This window comes from Ictalurus furcatus, chromosome 10 (genome assembly GCF_023375685.1).
Source record: "Ictalurus furcatus strain D&B chromosome 10, Billie_1.0, whole genome shotgun sequence".
NCBI lineage: Eukaryota > Metazoa > Chordata > Actinopteri > Siluriformes > Ictaluridae > Ictalurus > Ictalurus furcatus.
The window spans coordinates 25218326-25241284 of NC_071264.1; the positions used below are offsets into that span (position 1 = coordinate 25218326).

General features: G+C 42.1%; 1 protein-coding gene and 1 non-coding gene across 3 annotated transcripts; both read right to left on the reverse strand.

Moving 5' to 3' along the window:
• Window positions 1-257: 257 nt before the first annotated feature.
• On the reverse strand, window positions 258-22678 carry ipo7 (importin 7). 2 transcript variants are annotated; one of them, XM_053634166.1, is made up of 25 exons: window positions 22460-22678; window positions 18809-18890; window positions 15942-16095; window positions 15686-15844; window positions 15447-15603; window positions 15262-15351; window positions 13472-13566; window positions 13220-13304; window positions 12980-13114; window positions 11567-11666; window positions 11354-11430; window positions 10122-10238; window positions 9915-10004; window positions 9259-9424; window positions 8992-9152; window positions 8700-8828; window positions 8353-8419; window positions 8125-8250; window positions 6077-6174; window positions 5838-5933; window positions 5527-5747; window positions 4188-4396; window positions 3869-4075; window positions 3411-3527; window positions 258-1411 (listed from the first exon to the last, which is right to left on the reverse strand). In XM_053634166.1, the coding sequence occupies exons 1-25, from the start codon at window positions 22541-22543 to the stop codon at window positions 1314-1316; spliced, it is 3120 nt and encodes a 1039-aa protein (XP_053490141.1). In that variant the 5' UTR covers window positions 22544-22678; the 3' UTR covers window positions 258-1313. The 2 variants fall into 2 exon arrangements, with proteins under 2 accessions (XP_053490141.1, XP_053490142.1); XM_053634167.1 differs by lacking the exon at window positions 258-1411 and adding an exon at window positions 3120-3283.
• On the reverse strand, window positions 10749-10927 carry LOC128614302 (small nucleolar RNA SNORA23). The gene has a single exon (XR_008387035.1). It is a non-coding gene; the product is annotated as a small nucleolar RNA SNORA23 (small nucleolar RNA).
• Window positions 22679-22959: the final 281 nt, after the last annotated feature.

Sequence of the window (22959 nt, forward strand, 5' to 3'; positions counted from 1 at the left end):
AAACTGACTTGTTTTATTGACCTCCATCGTTAAACGTATGGTAATTATTGGTCAATTTCTGTAGTACAAGAGGAAGAAAGCTTCAAGAGATGCTGTTACTGGAAAATAACACCATTACACCACCCAGTCTTTATTTTCCTCTAACAGCATGCAGTGTTGTGTTTTATTCTTTATGTAGTAAAAGAGCTTACAAAAATGTATTGAGAATTTCCACACGTGTTTATATGACCCCATATTACAAAAAAAAATATCACCAATTAAGTCATTTTTCTTTTTAATGTCATATATAGATGGTTCATCCATACATCAACCAAATGCTTGAGACCTTCACAGCCCAGCCCAATTGTACATGCGGCAATTAGTTAATCAAACCTTCACTGCTCTTTCAATGTAAATGTCCGGAATTGAACATTAAGAGCATTCCGTTTTGTGGAAACCTTAAACATTTCCAATACAAGCGGCAGAAGTAGTGCCCCTCCACTGAAAACGAATTCATCAACCAGACAATCACAGGGCAACCTGCCTGCCAAGTAACAAAGTTACAGGTACTCTGTTTTAAATAGCTTCAAATTGTGTTTTTAAAAAAAGAAAAAAAAAAAATTGAAGTCTGATACAGAAGGCTAAGAGACCTGAACAATATGAAAGTGCTAGTTATTAATTTACAGATTTCAGGCATCACATAGTGCTATGACAAAATATGCTACATTTGAATACACATTTGTCACCTTACAAATGCCTCTGGTTGGTTGTCCAGGCTGCTTAAAAATTAAGAGCCGTTGCTTGTATATACAATAACGTGATTTCCATTTACGCAGAAAAAAAAAATGGACACTACTGCCAGAGGTATAATCTTACAGTGGCCCCTTGGCCAGAACAGTGAAAATGATGAATCAGTCCCACTAACAATTTCAATTATTTATAGCCCCCGATGCATGTAGGTGGTAAGAAAGAAAAGAAGAAGAAAAAAAAAAGAGCTGCCGTCATGGTATCCCTCTTGTAAATGGATTCCATAAGGCAACATTGTTCAGAGCTTCTTTGTTTATTTTTTTTTCCTCTTGAAAGTTCGTTGGTTTGTTTGTTTTTTTTCCTCCCCCAGCCATTGGTTGTATTTGGTTGCCTTCCCCACGTCTTCTGGTGCTGTCTTAGACTGATAGTCAGATTGAAGAGTGAGTGAGAAGAACCAGTTCAGGAACCACTACTTGAGGGAACAACACAAGCTTTTTTTTTTTTTTCACTTCACTACAATCAGGGTAAAAAATAAACAAAAAAATAAACAAAAAAAATAAACAAAAAAAAGGAGGAAAAGGGACGACTCAATTCATTCCAGGTGCGCTGCCGCCGAAGTTGAACGTAGATGGCACCACTGGAACTGTGAATTTGTAACCCCCGTGCTTCTCGATCATCTTTGATTCTGAAACCAGAGAGGGAGATACACGGACACCAATTAGCAAAGACGAGTCGGATTTCGATTGTAAACCTTATGAGAAATAATAATAAAATAGTGCGTATGTAAAACATGTGTACAAACTGAAATGATAATACTAAATCATAGGGATGGGCAAAATTATATCGATACTGTTAAGACGTCACGATATACTTTTCTGAGATATCGCAATCTCTCAATATTAGAACCGTGACGCTCTGATAGAAAGGAGCTGACTTGAAATAAATCCTAAAATAAACAGATGAAATGTTTTGCCCCTTCCTATTCAGTGCGACACTTTTGGCAGACATTAAATAGAAGCATTATTGAACTATAAGTAGGTTTGAATGCTCCATGTATACTCATATTATAATAAAATGCTCCAGGTATACTTCATGTGAGTGACAGAAGCACTGCTGCCAACTACTTTCAATGGAAAGTCTCTAATTGTCGCTAGATGATGTCATGCGCTAATTAGCATATTCATTACATCATCACATATTTGCATTCTGCCTAGTGTTGGCCGTTTACATCCGTTTAGTTCTCTCCTGCTCTCACATGCTGTATAGTAATACAGCCGAATTCGCAATAAAGCGGTTCTCGCTGACATATTTCTGTTTTTGTTGTCGGACGACGGAACGAGTACGAAACAGTGACTGAAAAGCGGCACGTCACGACTACGTGTTAACCAGCAGTCACTTCCAAGCTGCTGCTCTGCACTGCTAAAATCCTGATTTTATAACCACGACGTTTTCCGACAAAAATCACCAGACACACAAGTTAAAGACAACGGTGGTGCTGTGACGTTTGGTTATATTAACATGTAAAAGGATCACTCAGAGAAAGTTTCTTCTTTTCTCTCTCACACTGAATGTGGGGTGTGTGCGTGTGCTAAAAGGGCCTGAAAAGTGGACTGGAGCTCGGTCTGTTAAAATGAGTGAGTGAACGAACACAGCAGGAGGAGAGGGATTGTATTCATGGTTCGCTCAAATAGATTTGCGCTTGATAGAAAATTAGGGATGCACCAAATTTCGGCCGCCGAAAATGGCATTTTTGGCTGAAAAGACGAGCCGAAGATACACGCCACTGTGCTCCGTCCTGCCCCTCAGTGCTCAGATTCCATTCTAACCGTCGTTCGGTTATCATGGCGCTACATGGCAAAGGGCGATCACGTCAGTGGTTTTGGAAATACTTCAAAAGTTTCTGATAAGGACATCAAATTTGTAATCTCCAGTGTTTGCTCTGCAGAAATTTCAAGAGGGGTTATGGTGCACAAACACTTTCCCATGACAGGTTTGATACACCGCCTGAAAACACAACGTCCCGTTCAATATACAGCAAAACACCAAAACAGAAGAGCGGGCCTCTCCCATTCTGTGTTAGTCTGTTGTTCTGATTAAAATGATTCTTTAGCATATTTAAACTGATTGTATTTGTAAGACGCTAGCCTAGAGCTGCTAAGTTCATTACTTGTCTGCTGTTTTGCATAAGTTAACGTTACATTATTTGGATAAAAAAAATTTTTTTAAACTGTTAATTTGAATAGTTACAGAACTGAATGAAGATATTTTTTGTTTTGGTGTGTTATCAATAAAAATGTGATCATTTAATTGTAGTTTTTCAATTCAGATTCATTAAAAAGTCTAATAACACAATTACACACAAAAAAACACAATTTTAAAATGCGTTTTTTTAAGTGCTCTTCAAGCAGCTTGTATGAACCCTGTAACAAGATCCCTTGCACCCAATCACAGTGACACTAACCGATCATGTGACACTGGTTTCACTTTTCTCAGAGGAGGCTCATCTTAGCAGTCACTCTCCCTGGTTTGGAACCATCATGTGATTGGTGAGAACTGGCTAGTGGGTGAGAACAGTTTCTTCAAGCATCACGATATACGCGCGTCATATCGCCCACCCATAATTTGTCAAACACACACACACACACACACAACACAAACTTATAAAAATAAAAGCCATCTCGTACCATGTGCTGCTCGTCTCTGATCTGCAAGTGTGCCGATGTCCTGGAGCTGTTTACCCTGCTCTTCATCCAAAGCCTGAGTGAGTGCCTGGTACCATGTGGGATCACGGCTTTGGAGATCTACAGAAGAGAAAATCCATCGAGTTAAAGGAACAGTTAGGAGATGAAATTTTCCACAGCACCCCACAAACGCCACTGCTCACCCAAGACATGCCCAGTGTCTACAGTTTGCGTTTAAGAGAGTAGCGTATGGGGAAATAATCTCCAGTTTAGTGCTGTGATAACTACATGCCTGAGTCACACTATTGCTTCAGAAATAATCTAATAATCAAAGTTCAAATCCCTGGAACTGCCACTTCTGGGCCCCTGAGCAAGACCCTTAATCGTCAATATAGCTTTGGATTTAAAAAAAAAAAAAAAAAATGCAAACAAATGCATCTAAAATAAAAAGGAGTTCTTACTCTGTAATATGGCTTTGAAGATCTGGTACTCGTCAACAGGATTCTCCTCGTCGTCGACAGCGGTGGCGAATCCCTCTAACGCGGTCTCTTCAGCATCATCTTCCTCCCACTCCTCATCGTCACCATCTTCTCCTGCTTGCTTGGCGAGCATTTCGAGGTATTCCTGCCCTTCGTCGTCAATGTCGTCCTCGTCACTTCCGAGTTCAGCTAAACGTCGCAAAAACACTGTGTTAGCACATGCACACCTTCAAACACAGTGCTAACGTAATAACCCACGCAAACTTTATTTGCTACTCAGAGACGCTTTGTGATCGGTTACCGTTCTCGTCCTCCTCTTCTGCATTTTCGTCGTCGTCGTCGTCCTCGTTCTCGTGCTCAGCCCTGCAGGCGTAGGCCCTCTTCAAGCCGCTAAACAGGAGGATGGCAGCAGGGAGGAGCTGTCCCGCTACTTGGTTGACCGCTTGCGGTCTCTGCTCCAGATCCATCAAAGCGCACAGCCCCAATACGCACATCTTTCTGTCGTGAAGCCTATAAGAGCAACCGAAGAACCTTCTGTTACAGCAGATGCACACAGACAGCCCTTCTGGCTTAATTTAGCAGCTCATACACGAACAGTCAAAAGTTTACACACACTTATTCTAATATATTTTTTCCCCTACATTTTGTAATAATAATAATAATAATAATAATAATAATAATAATAATAACAACGTCATCAAAATTAAAAAATAACACAAATGGAATGATGGGAATTATGTTGATTAAAAAAAAATCCAAAATAAATCAAAATAATTTAGTATTTTATCATCTTCAAAGTAGACCCCCTATTGGCCTAGAATTTCCAGAAATGTATTCTTGGCATTTTCTCGACGAGGAATTTCCCCGAGATGCTTTTTAAACAGTATTAAAGGAGTTCACACCGACGCTGGACTCTTATCAGCTGCTTTTCGGAATATTTCGCTCCGAGTCATCCGTTTAAAACAATATTTTTTTGTAAATAAAATGTTAGTTTTCGAATGAAAGAAACAAATACGTCGACACGATTCTATTTTTGTCTACAACACCGATTTCAAACATTTAATCATACACCTTCAGATCAAAATTTTTAAGATCATGAGAAACATTTCAGTCCGTTAGTGTAGATACCAAAAAAAAAAAAAAAAAAAAAAAAGGTATGCCTGTTCATTTCCTGCAGTTGAGAGATGAAAGACTTTCTCAGGACAATCGAAACGCGCTCGGTTTCACTCGGGAAACATACCGATACCACCTCATTTAGACACAGACTGTTTCGGTCCGCACCAGAGTTTGAACGCACCAGGGTTAGACTAAATGTCTTGCTTGTATATTCTCATTTGTAAGTCGCTTTGGATCAAACCGTCTACTACATGAAAAAATGTAATGTAAATGCCGCACATGTGAAACCTACCCATAAATAAATCAATTTTAAAAAATGATGGTACACACATTGGACTAATATGCAACTGCTTCAATAATTGGATTCGACTCATAAAAAGGATCTGTGCTTCAATGATAATGACAGGTTTAGTGAACTCCTGCTCTAGAGAACAGTTATTTCTAAAAAAAATCCCCAGCAAACTGATTTATGAATGACTTTTTTGTAATTTAAAGTGAAGAGGTGAAAGCTGCAAGGTAAGTACCCGAGGAAACAGTCGACATCTTTGAGCCACTGAGAGATAAAGTGGTTGGTGATGGGCTCAGTGTTGTTGGGGAAGCGCAGATTCTCCAGCGTGTTGAGCAGCAGAGGAGGGTTATAGTAGAGTGCCGCGATGGCCACCTGCAAGCACATGGTCCTCAGCTCGCTGGTCTTCACCTCTCGCGTCAGACGCTCCAGAGCTGTAGTTACGAACAGGGGAACCACCTGCGCAAGACGGACAGGACGACGTGACTTTCTCGAGCAGCGTTATTACAAGAGACTATGGATTGTGAGAGTAAGGCTGGTTTAAAGTACCTGGTCGATGCCACGTCCTTTGCACTGCAGGATGACGACTTCAAGCAGCTTGGCAGCGTGGCACTCTGGGTCCTCTCCTGGGTCACCTGACAGAACCTGAGAAGAGAACGCACTACGATTAGACGTAAATCGTCTGACCGACGGCTCAACTAATCGATTAACAGAAGAAATAATCCACAGATTAATCGATTTTATCAAAATAATCCTTAGTTGCAGCCCTAATGTAGAGGTTCTCCTACCTTTTTGCACATGCTGTAGATGATTTCAAGGTACTTGGTGTCAGACAGAAGCGTGTCCGTGTCGACTGTAATGTAGTTGTGGAGGAGTGGCATCATGTCTGCAATTAAAGCATTCAGTGTGCTTAGAGAAGCAACAAAGGCCGTCCCGAACAAACTTGTACATTCTACAATAAAGATGCTTTGACCAGCTTTAACCCTTAAACACGTGTACCTCGGATCGTTAGCGACCTGGGACATCATCCTGTACCCTCCACCCCGTTCATTTTTTTACGTTAGACCTACAACCTTCCTAGTATTCCTCAATCTATTTACTACCAACAATATAACAAGAAAAAAAAAACAACCAAACTTGTCAAATGATATCCGTTTTATAATTCATTCATTGTTTAATAAATAAATAAATAAATAAATACGTTTATAGGGTTGCTACTCTATAGAATAGTGTAATATATTTACATACATTTACAATACAATATAGTGGATACATTTCTGCGCAACAATATCGACTGTCATGGCTCAATATGTGCAATTCACTTTTATTCCTCAAGGTGGGAATGTTTGGTAAACAATGATGTAACATGTCGATCATAATGGTAAATGGTCTGCACTTAGATAGCACTTTAACCTTTGCAGTTCCAAAGTGCTTTACACCGTGTCTCATTCACACACACTCACACACACTCACACACACTCACACACACTCACACACACTCACACACACTCACACACACTCACACACACTCACACACACTCACACACCAATGGTAGCAGAGCAGCTATGCAAGGCGCTAACTTGCCATCGGGAGCAACTTGGGGTTCAGTGTCTTGCCCGAGGACACTTCAGCATGTGGAATCATGTGGGCCGGGAATCGAACCTCAACCCTACGATCAGTAGACAACCCGCTCTACCATATGAACCACAGCCGCTCCCAATCAAAATGACCGCAGACGTAAAAGAAACGTTACAAAACTCGACATGGCTCAGCGATTTACTGCAGAACAAGCTTCTATTCAAATATTAGCATCATTTGATGGATGATATTGATTTTGATGATTATGAACACGATAGTAGCCTATCGAGCGTAACGTATCAGATGATCCGGATCCCGAATATGAGCCAGATGCCGAATTTACCGGGCAAAGGGCAAAGACGTCATAATATTAGGCTACTTGATATTGTTTTTAGCCATGAAAATTACACATGATAAAATGACTTTAAATACTGTAATGATTTTACATTGTGTTATGGTGACTCAAACCATTGAATGAAAATGCTACAATACTTTCACTATTTTTGCGTGTGAATTATAAGTGCATAATTTTAACAGTGTGTCCCAGGCTATATTTTTTTTGCATCTGTTTAATGACTAATAAAATGCCAATATATAACGGAAAATGCTGTAATTTTTAATTTATTTTGTAACTTAAAATATTATGACCGTTTTATACTATTGGGGCAGTTTAGAGATGCGTTCGCTAACGACCCGAATATGTAATAATGATTGGCGAAACGTAGGTGTTTAAAGTTTAAAGGTTGACTACAAGCCTTGTTTAACCTTTAGTATAAATTCATCAGTTAAAGATATTCATAAATGACATTCTGCATCCATACAGGTCAGGGAAGAAGGTGCATGTATACCTCCACAAAACCATTAGGAAAGCAGAAATAACCAGAATGACTTTTTATTGTCCTAGGAAGTTGGTTAAAATGCAGAAGAACAGCTTTGTTAAGAAAGTCTAATATCTTATTCTCCAACATCTGTTAGACGGTGTAAGGCCGTGTATCCAACAAAGCGGTTTCTTGTCTTTGTTTGCGTTTTTTTATCTGGCTGCTGATCAACTTGGGGTAAAATGCAGTGCTCGTAACGGTCAATTTTTTACCCAACTGCTTTTTACCCCATCCCGGTGGAGGAGGGGCGGGACAAATACCTCACCGTCCAACAGTCACATCCTACTTGCACGACAACAATGGAGAAGTATTTAATATTGCTGGTCAATGGGTTTTCTGTTCTTTTCTTAGAAACAAATCCATTTAAATCTGGATTTACCTGTGAAATAGTCGAAACCGTCCTGTTGGAAGACCTCGTAGACCAGTGGGAGGAGCTGCCACATCTGTGGGGACACTTGCTGACACGTCAGACTGTGAGCCAGTGACAAGATCTCTTCATAGAATTCTGTTTATAAAATAAATTTTAAAAAACAAAAGGCGAGGAGTCAGAGTAATTACAGGCTGCTTTGTGAAACGCTGTGGTAGGGAACTGAAATGCAAGACTCACCTAGAACGTGCTGCTGCAGCACTGTGCCGATCACTTGCAGACAGATCCCTTCCAACTGCTGCGTGATCTGAAACGAGCCAGTAAACTAATCAGCGATTGTCTAGCTGCCTCCAGCAGCAAAGCAAACTCACAAACTGTCCAGCAAAAAATTTCCTTTGCAAAATACCAAGCGCTGCATACTGTAATCACGCTGGAGAAACAGTACGTGTTTCTTGGAACTTGTGGGCGGCAGAAAGTAAGTAAGCACTATGATGCACAGCAGGGAGAATCGAAGGATGGAGACACAAACACACTGCACTAGCCTGTTCTGTTCTGAGAGTAGCGCGTGGGCGTGTGGCTGCACTGACCTCTTTATGGTCCTCCACTACACTGAGCAGTGTGTCGATGGTGTTGAGGATGCCCATGGCTGTGACTGCTTTATCGTCGCCCCCTTCCTCGTCAGGGCCGGTCTGAATCACCTGGTTGAAGGTCATAGCCTGGGAGAGGAATATAACAAGGAGTTCGGACAAGTTATAAAAACCACACTAGTAAAATATTCATAAGGGAAACATTAGCAGCTACACGATGTGCTTGTATTACATAAAAACCTGGACGCAGAGTAAAAATACATTTCAAAACATTCAGTCTCGGTGACCTTACCAAATGCTGGGTCATCTCGACGGCGATGGGCGTCACCTCCTCGCTGTACTCGCAGATCATCTTCTGGATGACGTTGGTGAGGTCGTCGTTCTCGGTCTCGCGCACGATGTGAAGCAGAGCCTGCATCACTGGCCGGATGAACGGGGTGATGTACTCTTTGGCTGTCGATGGAGCGAGAGAAAAGAAAAAAAAAAGTTGTCCGTTATAACTGACATTAATGCCTTCAGAAGCTCCTACGAAGGCGAGTCGAGAGGAAAGCCGCCTAACCTTTCTCTTGATTGCTGATGAGGACCTGCAGGGCGATGGCGGCCTCCACTTTCACGGGCATCTCGTTGTCGTTGATGAGGCAGAGGCGGGTCAGCTCCAGGGCTGTCTGTAAGTTCTGGTCGCTCTTAAACTTCACCTCGCAGAAGTAGTGCAGCACCCAACATGCCTGGGCACAGAGACGGTCATTTCATAAGCAATCAGATTTCTAGACACTTATAAGCTAGCGACACTACACCGGTGCCCGACGGTAATTATATCAAGTAGAGCTGAGCTAGAGCAAAGAATTTGAGAGTGCTGCAGAGTTAACTAAACTTAATCACATGTGGGTTGAGACACGGGTCTTAAATCAATTCATTTGCTACTACAAATTTTAATACTACAACGATCGGCTCCAAACCCTTGCATATAGCAGGATGTGTTCGGAGCAGCACTGAACACTTTCCCAATGTGAAACTAAAAACTATTCTTCGGTTTAATACATTTTGCTGTTTAACAGCGTTAAAAAACAAAAAAGTTGCATTAATTCACTTTATTGTTTAAGACCCTTTGATCTTTTAAAAGGCCAACATTGGGCTTTAGAGTTCAGCACCGCTGCAGACTGGGAAATATACGTTTTTAAGAGAATGACCCCAAATTTATTCTGGCCTGCTCCTTACCCTCGCCCTCATGTACCCCAGCTCACTGCGGAAGAGCGGAAACACGTGGTTCTGCAGCATGAACTCCATCTGGTCTTTGTAGATCTTTTTCTGCAAGACAAGAGACAAAAACATTTTAAAACAGACCGTGATCCAAGCACAAGAGGTTTCGCATGATGGAATTTCGGGTCTCGAGTTTTAAAATAACGATCAGGTAACGGTTGAGACCTTGAGCAAGATCTCAGCCAAGGAGCCGATCATGTGTAGAGCGCCATCCTTCTTGCGGGGATCGGAGGTGAGCTCGGTGAGGATCTGATAACAGAAACCCATGGTCTTCTGCAATACCTGGAACACAAACGCACGACAAACGCTCAAAAACCCACACATGCGTTAATTCTTCACTATTTCTAAAATGGATCTCCGAAAGAAAATGGTTTCTCTTACGCCGGTCTTAACACCTGCATAATTAGCTCTTGCTCTAATCGTGCATGGCTTATAAGAAAGTTTCAGTTAAACAGGTTTTCGGTTTCTTTTTTCACTTCAGTCCAAATGCTTACCGGCTACAGACAGTGCCTAAGCTGAAGATTAAAAAAAAAAAAAGAAGAAGTACAAAGTATTTCTTTACATGTCAGGCAAATTTCAAGCCATCTGCTAGTGTTGTTTAGATAGTACTGCCTGGGGCGTAGCTTTCCATTTGCATATCCCGTGTTCCTGGTATTTTGTGTTTCAGGTTCTGCACATATCTTGTGTTTTCTTTCCCCGATCAGTACGCATGTCTTGTTTATGAAGTTTTCATGCAGAGTAATCTTTTTCTCTTTTTTTTTAAAGGACAAACTATGTTATCCCTTTTAAGAGTTGTGTAGGAGAGAATGGAGGCTGACCAGTGGTAAACGGTCGTGATGACGTCACTAGGCCAGTACTATGATCTCCAGTGGCTCTGTGGCTGCAGGTGTGGTGTGAGCACGGTCACAGACTGTAAAACACAGACTGGAGACAGCACTAAACGCAGACAGGCACCACGCACACCGCTTTACCCGCAGCCAGAAAGATATTTGCTCTTTTCTTTTTTTTTTTTTTAAATAACAGGAAGATCCCAGGCCTTATACAAAATTAGAAAAATCAACAAAGTTCACCTAAAATGATCACGATGCAGTCAAACGAATGGGAATTTGCTTTTCATTAGGAAAATATACCCCCACACTAATTTCCTAGTTTTTGCATTACACATAGGCTGCAAATCTGTCTATATAAGGTGCAGCTCTATGTGAATTCACAGCGCCACGCTAGTTTTCCTAGTATTCTGAAAATCCACCTCAGCAGCTGTTCAACAGTGACGCTATACAAACAGCAGGGTGCTGATTAGATACATCAGCATGTTGGCAGTAAGACCTACACAAATGGAAGTGAGCCCGAACAGTCAGAGGCCTTGTAGTGCCAGATGGCATTTTGTGAGCACTCACTTCTTTCCTTTTGTTACAGGCAGTGAAGAGCAGGGTCTGAGCGGCCGTCGTGGGCGAGATGAAGTCCTCGAACACGTCTGAGCAAAGGCAATAAAATATATATATATATATTAAAAAAAAAAAAAGACAAACAGTGAGGAGCTTTCTCTTTCCTGTGGTTTGATTTGCTATGACGAGACCGTAGAGGACCCGCAGCTCATTGGATACCCTTACCGAACTTCATGCGAATGTACTCGTAGGGATCCTCCTGCCACAGCTCCTGATCGCTGTCTGTGTAGCACATGAGGGGGAAGACCACGTCCTGAATGATGCCCTGCAAACACACACATTCATAGAATCTGATCTCCACGGACGATTTTTTTTTTTTTTTTTTTAATTTCATTGAAATACATTCATTTCCAACAAATGGCTTCTCAAAATCCATCACATCTAACAAAATAACCTCTGATAATGACGAATACGGTCTTCAGTATTGCTCATTATTATTACTCCTGGCTCGGGTGAACGTTTAACTGTCTAGAACCGTTACATTTCTTGTAGTTGAATCAAACTTCTGGACCTTTACTGCATATGCCGTACACGAGTCCTACGTTCTGACGCACTTAAAAGCACACAAAGGACCCAGGAATGCGGTTTCCGCTTGGGATATCCAAATACGACCCTACCTATTGGGCGACAGTTCCTGGAACTTTTTTTTTTAGTTCCTGCTGCAGTGTGGGTGCTTCATTGTGAACCATTTGTGTGGGACTAATCATAGTGAATTCATCAGTTGGTCAAAATTCAAGCATCCAAAAACAAACATTCAACTCAAATAAAAAAAATAATTATTAAATAAAAACATACAATAAATAAAAATAGAAACGGCACCAAGCGACTACCCAGGATAAGGATCAGGCAGATACCCGATAATGTTTACGTATAACGAGATCAGACAGTACTCGCGTTAGAATTTATTTTTAGTACTTTATATTATTCACAATGCAAGTGATTTTTATAGGAAAGCTGCACTTTTGTGAAAGCTGATTTTTTCCAGATATGTCTTTTTCCTGTATATCCATCCATAACCGCTTCAGTTAAAAAAAATTATTTCAGAGAATAATTTTAAAATAGCCGTTTAAGAAAAAACGTCAGATGGTGATTGATAATGGCTGATGCGCAAGGGTTCACTATCTGTATCGGAAAGAAAAAGCGGTATTGTACCATGTCAAAATAAAATAAAACAAACACATAAATTAGAACCGTATAGAGACGTAAAAAAATTTTTTTATTAAAAACAAATAGGATGATAAACAAATAAAGCCTGTTTAATATCAGAGACAACTGGCAAAGCAAACATTTCCTTGACACTTTTTTTTTAATGCTAGTGGTTTAGTTTAAATAAATTATATAAAAAAAATTTAAGGCTGTGGGAATGTGTTTTGAACATTTCTCCTGGCACACAAGATGTGTTAAGCAAGAGAAGAAAGAAAGAAAAAAGTCTTGAACATTGAAATCTAACTAGTTCCTCAAAAGACGTTTCACAATGCACCAACAATGACTACTGAAGGAAAGAAAACAACAGCTGACTGTTACACACACTGCCTCGTAACACACATCGCACAAGTACACAAAGCAAAATCCCTTTACCTGGATGTGAGGCTTGAGGTTTTTCCAGGTGACGGCGTGAGCAATACCCTGGTTAATATAGTTCAGGGCCTGCTGCAGGACTCGGGGTGCTACGTATTGCTTCTCTTTATAGTGATACAACACCTTCAGCAGGACCTGTGAGGAGATGCAGGAAGTAGAGATCAACACCACTGCACCAACGATTCAAGGAGACATCCAAGGTGACGATGATGTATTCACCATCACGTATTCGCTCCTTACCTGCTGAGCAGCCACGGCATAACCCTTGAGGAAATGTTCGGCAAACTCTGTGTACTCTTTGGTAGTGTTGCCAGGGCTGCCGTATCTTAAGAGACAAAAACAAAACATTTGGGAACGAGGTCAGTTTACAGTTTCATAAACACACACGAAAAGCCTGCCGAAAATAACCGGTGTGGTGTTTCACGCCGTTCAGCGTGGGCTGCGAATTCAGCAGCGAGTTATCACAGAGCTGAGAGCGAGGGCGTGTTGTACCTTTCGAACAGCCGAGCCAAGATGTGGAGAGCCCACTTCTTACACTTCCACCAGGGCAGCTCGGGTCTCTCGTCCTCATCCACCTGCAGGGTCTCCTGTGGAGAAACGTGAAAGCATGTGGCACTCAGCGCTATACTAAGACATGGGTATCAATGATGATTTCTTCTTTACTACTTAAAGCATAGGACAGATCAATACGGTATATGAATGTATAACTATAAAAATGTATACATACACACACATACTATAGACTGACTCACAACCGTAATCATTAGAGAACGTGTCCTTATAATGTGGGTTTCATACACTAAGGCCAAAAGCATGCAGACATCTGACCATCACACCATCATACGTGCTTGCTGAACATCCCATTGCAGGTGTATTCCCCTCCCCCTCTATGCAGTTATAATATTCTCCACTCTTCTGGGAAGGCTCTCCACTAGATTTTGGAGTAGGGCTGCTCGATTATGGCGAAAATCATAACCATGAATATTTTGGTCGATATTCAGGTCAAGATTATTGAAGACTCATTGACTTTGGAAACATCATACATTTACTGAACTTTTGAGAAATAATAACTTTTTTTTTTTTGTATTTTTAGTAGTGGAATTCCTTGAATATAATTCAAGTGGAAAAAAAAAATATGTAAGACAAAATTAAATAAAGTAAACAAAGCTAGCGGAGCAAGTCACGTGACTCATTTTGGTGAACCGCATGGCTGGAAATGAACTTTAAACTTCCTTAGCTGATGAAATTCTGTCTTCTGGTTTAGATCGGCCTGCAGTTTCTCACTATTAGTGAGCTCTACAAAGGAAATGACCGATTTTAGACCAGCTGTCATGACGCTAAAGGAAACGAGCTTTCCAATGATAACAAACGTTATTTCTTTTTGTTCCACATCAGACTCCTTGAAACCAAACTGTTTCCAAACAGCTGAAACGGTTTAACCTTTCTTGTCAACCAAAGGCTCTCTCTCTCTCTCTCTCTCTCTCTCTCTCAGTCGGTCATCTTGGCTCGAGCTGAACTAAAAATGCCACAGCCTGGTAGGGAGCGTGTCTGGCCTTTTAGGGAGGGGTGAAAGCGTACCGTTGTGAAGAAAAAGGAAATGCGGTTTTTAAAAAGACAAACATTGCGAAACGGAATGTAGCACAATAATCGTTTTCTCTCGTTTATTTTGCTTTCATAATCGAAATCGAGAAGTAGTTTAGTCGCACAGCCCTATTTTGGAACGTGGCCGTAGGGATGCGTGCCCGTTCAACCACAAGCGTTATCGAGATCAGGCACTGATGTCGGGCGAAGAGGTCTGATGCGCAGTCGCCGTTCGGGTTCATCGGGGTTGAGGTCAGGGCTCTGTGCAGGCCACTCGAGTTCTTCTGCATTCATCAACCTTGGCAAACCATGTCTTCATGGAGCTGGCTTTGTGAATGGGCCATGGTCATGCTGGAACCGGTTCGGGCCTCTTCGTTCCCGTGAATGGAAATCGTAAAGATGTTTTATACAGTGATGTGCTTCCGAATTTGTGGCAAGAATTTGGAGGAAGAACCTCATACGGATGTACTGCTCAGGTGTCCACATACTATTGGCCATAGAGTGCATGTTGACTGGCTCATCAGACATTTTTAGTGGGAGAAAAAAACGGCTCTTTTTGGCATATTTTTGAGTGATAGCTCATAACAGCGACCCCAATTCTAAACGTGTTACTCTTAAAAAGCGAGTAAACGGCATCGACTGCCAAAGTATCGCACAGCCCATCACATAGTCCACACTCGCGCGAACCCAAACAGCCGTACCGGAGGCACATCTCTGTCCACGACGGTCTTCATGATCTCCATCCATTCGGTCAGGTTTTGCCTGTTAATCAGCTCCAGAGGGAGATTGTACTGCGGAGAAGGAATGAAGATCAAGTCTCAAAGTTAAAACACTTAGCTCAATTTTTTTAAAAAAATAAATAAATAAAAATCTCATGCAAGACTACCTGAAAGAGCGCATAAAGGATCTTGAAGATCTGTTTCTGCACCAGCACCGAGTCGCTGGAGGGGTCTGGCAGCAGCTGGATGAAGCGGTCTTTCAGCATGGGCATGAAGATCTGCATAGCAGCGATTAGTGGCTGCCGCTCATCTGGTTTCTTGTACCTGTGATGCACACAACCAAATCAGCAACCCTCATCCCTAATAACACTGCACTGACATGTTACCATTTGTGCTCTAGCCTTACTCGTAGTTCTTCACTAGCTGGTACAGGCACAGCAGGATGCCCAGCCAGTAGGCACTGTTGTCGGTCTGCAGGTAAATGCCGATCTTGTCCACGATGGCCGTCCATTTGTTGGGGTAATCGTGCTTAATCATGTGGTGAATGCAGGTGGTGAGCTGCACTCTGTAAGCACGCAGCGAATAGAAAAACAGTTAGGAGACGAACAAACCAATTCCGTCTGCAGCTTGTACTTGTATACACACACAGACACACACGTTACCTGATGCGCTCTGGGGACTGAATGATGGCCTCGACGATGTGGTCTCGGATGAACTGGCGGTCCTCTTCGGGGATGTTACTTCCAGGCGCTTCGCTGTGCGTGTTGTCACCTTCGCTCCAGTACTGCGTGATCATGTTCTTCAAATAGATCACGCCTAGGCGAGGAAAACACATACAATTAGCTGAATTTTCATGCAAAAATAAGGGGATAATAATGGTGTCATGTGAAATCTATTAACACTAAGAAAAGGCGATAATGCCAAACCTACACAACCACCTTGCCTGATGCATGCCTTAAAATCACTAAACGAAACATTAAATATGAAAGAAATAAGAATGCGGGCGTTTAGGGCATGGAAAAGAATGGCTGTGTTCAGATGTGTACTGAAGGGTTGATTTATAGCAGGCTCCCTGCATCAGTGCAGCTGAACTTGCACTCAATACAAGCAGGTGTGCTTTTCAGGCACAGCTCTTTACTGTATTCATCTCCACACACACACACACACACACACACACACACACACACACACACACACACACACAACAGAAAGAGAGACAGGATCTGTTACAAAACCTCCATCCACTCATGTATTCAGCAGGCACACCGGCCTGTGGATCAGCCTCTCCTTCATGTGGAAATTGGCACTGCAGGCCAGATGACAGTGGGGGGAGAAACAAGTTCTGGTTGGTGTCAATAGGGTCGCCCCAAGTGTGTGTGTGTGAATGTGCTAAAAGTAAAACAGTAGCAAGACATGGGGGTTTAGACTCACTCTGTATGCCCCATCGTTCACCCTGCACTCTCCACCTATATGCCTATGAGATGCTTTACATGGATGTGAATCAGATAACAGACTGCTGACACAGACATACCCATGGAGTTGAAATCCTTCCCACTGCCGATTCAGCAACTCTCTGTCTGCAGTACTGCATGGAACGGGTATCAACCCATTCCAGAACTATCTGTGACTAGGAAGTACCTTTACCACCCGCTCACTATCACATGACAGTACGTGTGACAGTTCTCTGTCCTGGAGAGGGTTTTGGAGGCAAACCAGCCGACCGAACGGAACTTTCCGGGTCCGCTGCACTTGATGGAAATGCTATGAGACACTACAACATGCTGAGGAACATGGCTGTGTGGTCTAAATAGAAAACTAAACTACATCCCAAACCACACACTATATTATTCTAAATCAGTGGCCATAAACCCTGTTCCTGGACCTTCCCGAAGACTTTAGCTCCAACCATAATCGTGCCCACCTGACCATCTGATCATTGCCTTAAGAAGTTCCTGATCATGTACAACAGGTGAATGGTAAATGGTCTGCACTTATATAGCACTTTACACTGGTTCTCATTCACACACACACTCAGCAGAGCTGCCATGCAAGGCGCTAACTTGCCATCGGGAGCAACTTGGGGTTCAGTGTCTTGCCCAAGGACACTTCGGCATGTGGAGTCACGTGGGCCGAGAATCAAACCGCCAACCCTACGATTTTTTTCCTGGGTTCTGCAGAATCGCAGTCACCTCTACGTTACACTACGATATAAGATACGTTCCAGTTTGTAGTAGTTTTTTTTCTCCACATAATTGTTTACTTTTTTTTTTTTTACTTACAGCTGAGCATGACCAATCAGTAGTTCGCTCCACCTATAAGTTCCTGTTCAGTACTTTTGGCACCCTCACATGAAAGACCAAACCCTGCATGGGTACTTACAGTACAGGTCACTTAGCAATGGAAGTGTCAAAGTGCAGAATCACGGAGTTGTTACCGTACCCACACCATGGTGTAAAAGTGCTATATTTGTCCCAGGACGTCCGGCTCTGACTTTGGAGGACCTGTTTCGAAGAGTTATACTTTAACTGACCTGATTCTTATTTGAGCTCAACAGGTTTAGATGTGTTTCTAGAATTAGGAAGTCTAACGGACTCTCAGGCATGTACATCCTTGTAGTAATAGATCCCAAATCACTAAAGGAAACAACTGAAGGAAGCTTAATCAGATGTGTAATCTGGGCAATCCTGCATCAGGACCATTTCTAAACAAAAGACAACTTGTGACGCAGAAACAGCTTGGACATCCTAATTGTTTTTCCAGGAGCGGCTTGTTTTAGCCGTGACCGCACCTCAGTAAAGGTTCTCGCGTCGGAGGATGGGTTGTGTAGTGTGCTGAGCTCCACACACACAAGTGATGGCAAACTACAGTAACTGCAAGCCAAATTAAACCTGGTGACTGAACTAAAGATGAGTTTGTACCGTCTGTCTCTTGTACCACCTTCTGGGCATTATAAACGCTCCATATTATGACGGCTTTATTCTTTTCCCAAATTGGTGCGTGGTGTCACAGCTGTGAGCTGACAGATGTGACAATTCCAGGCAGCAATGCGCCGAGGGGTAAAATGAATCGTAAAAAAGTCGTTTGGCTGCCCTTAACACACACACACACCGAGCAGCTGTCGCAAGCTCTTCGTAAAGAACTCTACATACATCCGAGGAATGTAGGCAAGCGCTCCTCCTGAACTCTATACATACAGCCATCCTGTCTTAGAGCAGTAAAGTACTGAAAATAACTGAATCAAGGCCAAAGTACAGAAAGGCAGCTCAGAGAATGGTGCAGAAGAAGTGTCTCCATGTGCACTCATCAATGGAGCCTTATCAAAAAAAAGGAAGTATAGACTAGGTATAATATATTTTTAAAAATAAATTAAATTACATGTGGACAGAAGGTCCAAGCTGTGCAACAACTGTGCTACTCCACATATTAGACAGAGACAGGTGGTAGAATGAACCAATAAAACAGTCTTGACATGTTAGATATCTCTTTCAGTCCTTTGAAAGTAATGGTCCGGGGGGGGGGGGGGGTGTACCTGCTTGTCGGACCGGCAGATCCAGCTGGTCAGACATGGTCAACTGCAGTAACGTGGCTGTGAAGTTCACCTGAGAGTGGCCCTGTTAGGGAGGGAGAAAAAGAAAAAAAAGAAAGAAAAGAAGGCATCAGTAACTTTTTTTTGGCTTGAAAATACAGGTACAGGAGCCGATAAAACAGAATTAGCATTTCCAGGAATTGGTTATGATGCTGAAATCCAGTAAGATGAGAGCGCAGATTCTCGAGCCCTTAACAAACCCAATGCTTGAGCTCACGGTAAAAAGTCCCTGTTTATTAAACCCTCTCATCTGTTGCCTAATGAACCCGTTGTAACACGTGATGTAATATTGCCACTCTTATACTCAAGTAGCTGAATAAAAGTACAGCAGTCACTGGGACATTCCTGATTGGTCAAGGGAACACGTTTAAACATGGGGTTTTTTTGAGGGCCTCACTTACAGACACTTCACACAGACTCTGTGTTTTTCCTTATGCAGAAAATATTTAATTAGTGACCCTTAAACAGACAAAAAAAAAAAAAAGAACTGTAAGGAAAATGAAACGCCTCGTCATCGGTCCCGCATGTTCTCAGTCTCTGTACATAACGTGTCAGCACCCAGGAATCCAAGCCTGCCGTCCACATGGAGCGTCTGGAGCCGGGCCAACATGGTGGCTTCAGCAACGGGGAACGCATTCCTGAGTTCGAACGGAGACTCTGTCTCATTTACAAAGCATTTCCTCTTTAACAACCAAGCGCTCGGCACATCAGGAGGCCACGGGGAGGACGAATTATCTGTGGTCAACATATTACACCGAGGACATCTATACAGACGACAGTGCTGAACTGAGTCCCGGATGCACACGTCATGCAAACGCAAAAACGGTTAAACTTGCTGGTCAAATTTAAATAAATAAACACGGACGTGAAGGCAAACGTTACGGCAGAATCGTTTCTCGAAGTAAGGATGGGAGATAAGGCAAAAATAAATATGCTACGATACTTCCCAGGAACAGTGTTTCCTTTTTCTTCGACGTTGATGTCACGAAAAGTTAAACAATTTTTACAGAAAGAGCTTTTTGAAAAAAGTTTTAATTAAATCGCCATGTTACAATAAGTAAAAGGAGTTACACGAGCACTGACGCACGATAACCACGACATTTGACGTTATAATTATATTGTGATGTATAGGATCTGAACATGAGAGCATGTGATAAACGTAGGAGAAGTGCATTTGTGAAAGTCTCATGAACAGCACTACGGGACGTTTCTAAACTACGGAGGCAAAAACGACTGTCACGGATATTAAAATGAGCAGGGCTTTGTTTTTTTTTTCTGCTAAACCTCCAAACAGCTGACGGGTAAAGCAGCGCATTGAAAGCATTCGATTATAGTTCTGATACAAAGTATGAGTAATTACCACTGATTAATACCACCAAGCTGTATCAGCACATATCTACAACCACCTCATCCATATGGTATTAGTCATCAAAACTCAGATGAACTTAAGGATCATTTCAGATCCTCTGATGATCCTAGAGATCATCTTATAGCCCATGTTGTTCACTTGAGATGCAGCTATTAGGTACGAAATAACACACTCTGGGTCGTGTCGTTATAGGAAAATAATCCACGACAGGGTGGTGTGACGCGGCCAGACACAAAGCTGAGCCACTGTTACAACCCCGAGGTTTAGTATTTTCCTTTAACAGCATGTCTGAAGTTTTATTCCTTTACTGTCGCTTTCTTTTATCATTTATTTTATTACCCCATGTGTTTCTGTTCTGTCATGAAACAGCAATCCATTTTTATTTTAATATTTGTTTTTAAATTATATATATATATATATATATATATATATATATATATATATATATATATATATTATATATAAAACCAATCCCCAGACATGAGAAGTGCTTCTTTGTGTCTACCGCACCGCAAAAAATTACACGTATTCAAGGTTCATCATTTCAAAAATGACTTACGACCCAGGAAACGTACGTCAATCGAGACGAATTTTAATATTACGGAGCGTCTGAGAAACAAATTACAATCTCTTTTAGTATTCTCTAAAAGTTAATAAGACAAAAAAGAAAAGAAAAGAAAAGGAGCCCGTCTAAGACTTTCCTGAAGTGAGAAAGCACTGACACTGGAGACTCCTTCCCTACTGCTACAGAAAAATAACCCGACCAATCAGAATCGAGATCCCAGCAGTACTGTGGAAGAAAGCAGCGTTAAACTGAACTACTTCTCCTGCTATAGACATCAGTGTATACACATACACACTTTTTCAGCTGTGACAGATTTCTCTCACCTCTCCCTGGATACCACACAACATGACTCACCTCGGATAACACTCAGCACTTCCTCACAACATTGTTTACAGCTGATTTACCTTTTAGTCGAACTGTACATATAAATAGCTGAGTTCTTATAAAAGGACAACGTGGTTGTCTAAGCTAATAAGATACTACACTTGCCTTACTAGACTAGTTGTTTATTTTTATTTGGGGGGGGGGGGGCGGTTAAAAAATTACAGTGAACCAAAAACTCAATTATAAGAGTTTATAAACTCGGATTGACCATAATATAAACGACACGTTTGGGAGTCTTGAACACCGCTTAGTCACTTCAGCTACTCGCTAGTTCCTCTGCCGTTGCTCTTAATGTGAAAACTAACACCACGTCGTTGTTTATTTATTTGTTTTTATTTGTTTAGCTAACATCGATTAGCACTCGCAAAAAAACAAAACAAAATCGGCCATGTCATTCCCAACGCAAATATACACACCAACACAGCGCGTCTAATCCTAACCAAACTGCTAGCTAGCGCAATTATTAGCACTAGCTATCAACTCAACCAACTTAGCAGACCGTATCGGCCCAAGAAAAAAAAAAACACACACACAGTCCTAGCTACATGCTAACATAGCTTGCTAACTTTTCCTAGTGACGTTTTATTTAGTCGAAACGCTTTGCTAACATGGCTGCCGGCGTGTTTTCAGTTAGTACGAGTGCTTAGTTGATAATGGTCGGGGTGTTTAAAGTTTATAAAGACCGTCCGAGTCGCCACGAAGAGCAACAGCAGCGACATGACACGTGAGAGACTCGCTGATGTGAGGTGAGGTAAGCTAAGCTAGGCCAAGCTAAGCTAAGCTAAGCTAGCGCGCAAGCTACATGAATGTACGTCAATGGGTAAATGTTAGCGCGAGGACGGTTTTGCTAGCGAGACGTTTAACCGGCTAAACAGCGACCAGAGATAATTTGTCAGATAAACTAAAGAATAGAAGCAACGATGCGGTTTCTGGTCGCTTCAGTGCGGGAATGAATTCTGATAGTTCATTTCCACTCGCTAGGAAATGATGGTTAGCTTTAGAGCTAGTTGTTTTTAAAGAAAAAAAAACGACCATGAAATGAAATCTAAGTGGCGTCGCGTGACAAAATAACTACTCATCGAGGCTAGTCAGTTACACACACACACTGCTCACAACTCGGACCAACATCCAGGTGTGCGGTGTAACGCACACAAACCCGAGGACGCTGATTATTAAATCACGCGCTGTACGGAGACTCCATGCTGAGCGCGAGGCCCGATGTATATATGCGCGCGCGCCGCCACCTCCACCACATCATCCCGCATCAAGTCTTTACCTCATTCAGCTGTCTCTCAGCGGCCTCCCGTAAATTCGGGTCCATGGTGCCCCGAAGGGCCTCGATCAGAGTGTTAAGATCCATAACAAGGCTCAGACGTGTGGCTCGGTGTGTGAAAGGCTCAGCGATCTTTACAGGTCCGGGGCGATGCGCACATGGGACGCGCGGCTCTCCAGCTACCGGCGCGAAAGGAAGAAGGCTATGACCGGGCCGGATAGATCAGCGCCAAAATTTCCCCACACTACTTCCTCTCGGCGCGTAAGGCATTCTGGGATATGTAGTGTTTTTCTTTCCCATGTTCTTCTTCTTTCTATGAGCCAAAGGTACTACAAAGAAGGCTTTCCTCACGGGAATAAAGTTGGCTTGACGTTGGACGTTCGATATTCGCAGATATGCGGAAATTAAGGGACCGTCTCTAAAGTTACATACGACATTGTTAAACACGATTCTAACTTCAATATCATTTGAAGGGAATGATGTACAGTCATATAAGCAACTGT

Excerpts from the sequence above, each read along its gene's own strand:
- ipo7 (XM_053634166.1), bottom strand. The coding sequence starts at position 22,543 with ATGGATCTTAACACTCTGATCGAGGCCCTTCGGGGCACCATGGACCCG. Across the intron at positions 15,604-15,685 it reads CAGCTAGTGAAGAACTACGA|GTACAAGAAACCAGATGAGC; the intron begins GTAAGGCTAGAG and ends TGTGCATCACAG. Across the intron at positions 8,829-8,991 it reads TCGAGATGACCCAGCATTTG|GCTATGACCTTCAACCAGGT; the intron begins GTAAGGTCACCG and ends TTCCTCTCCCAG.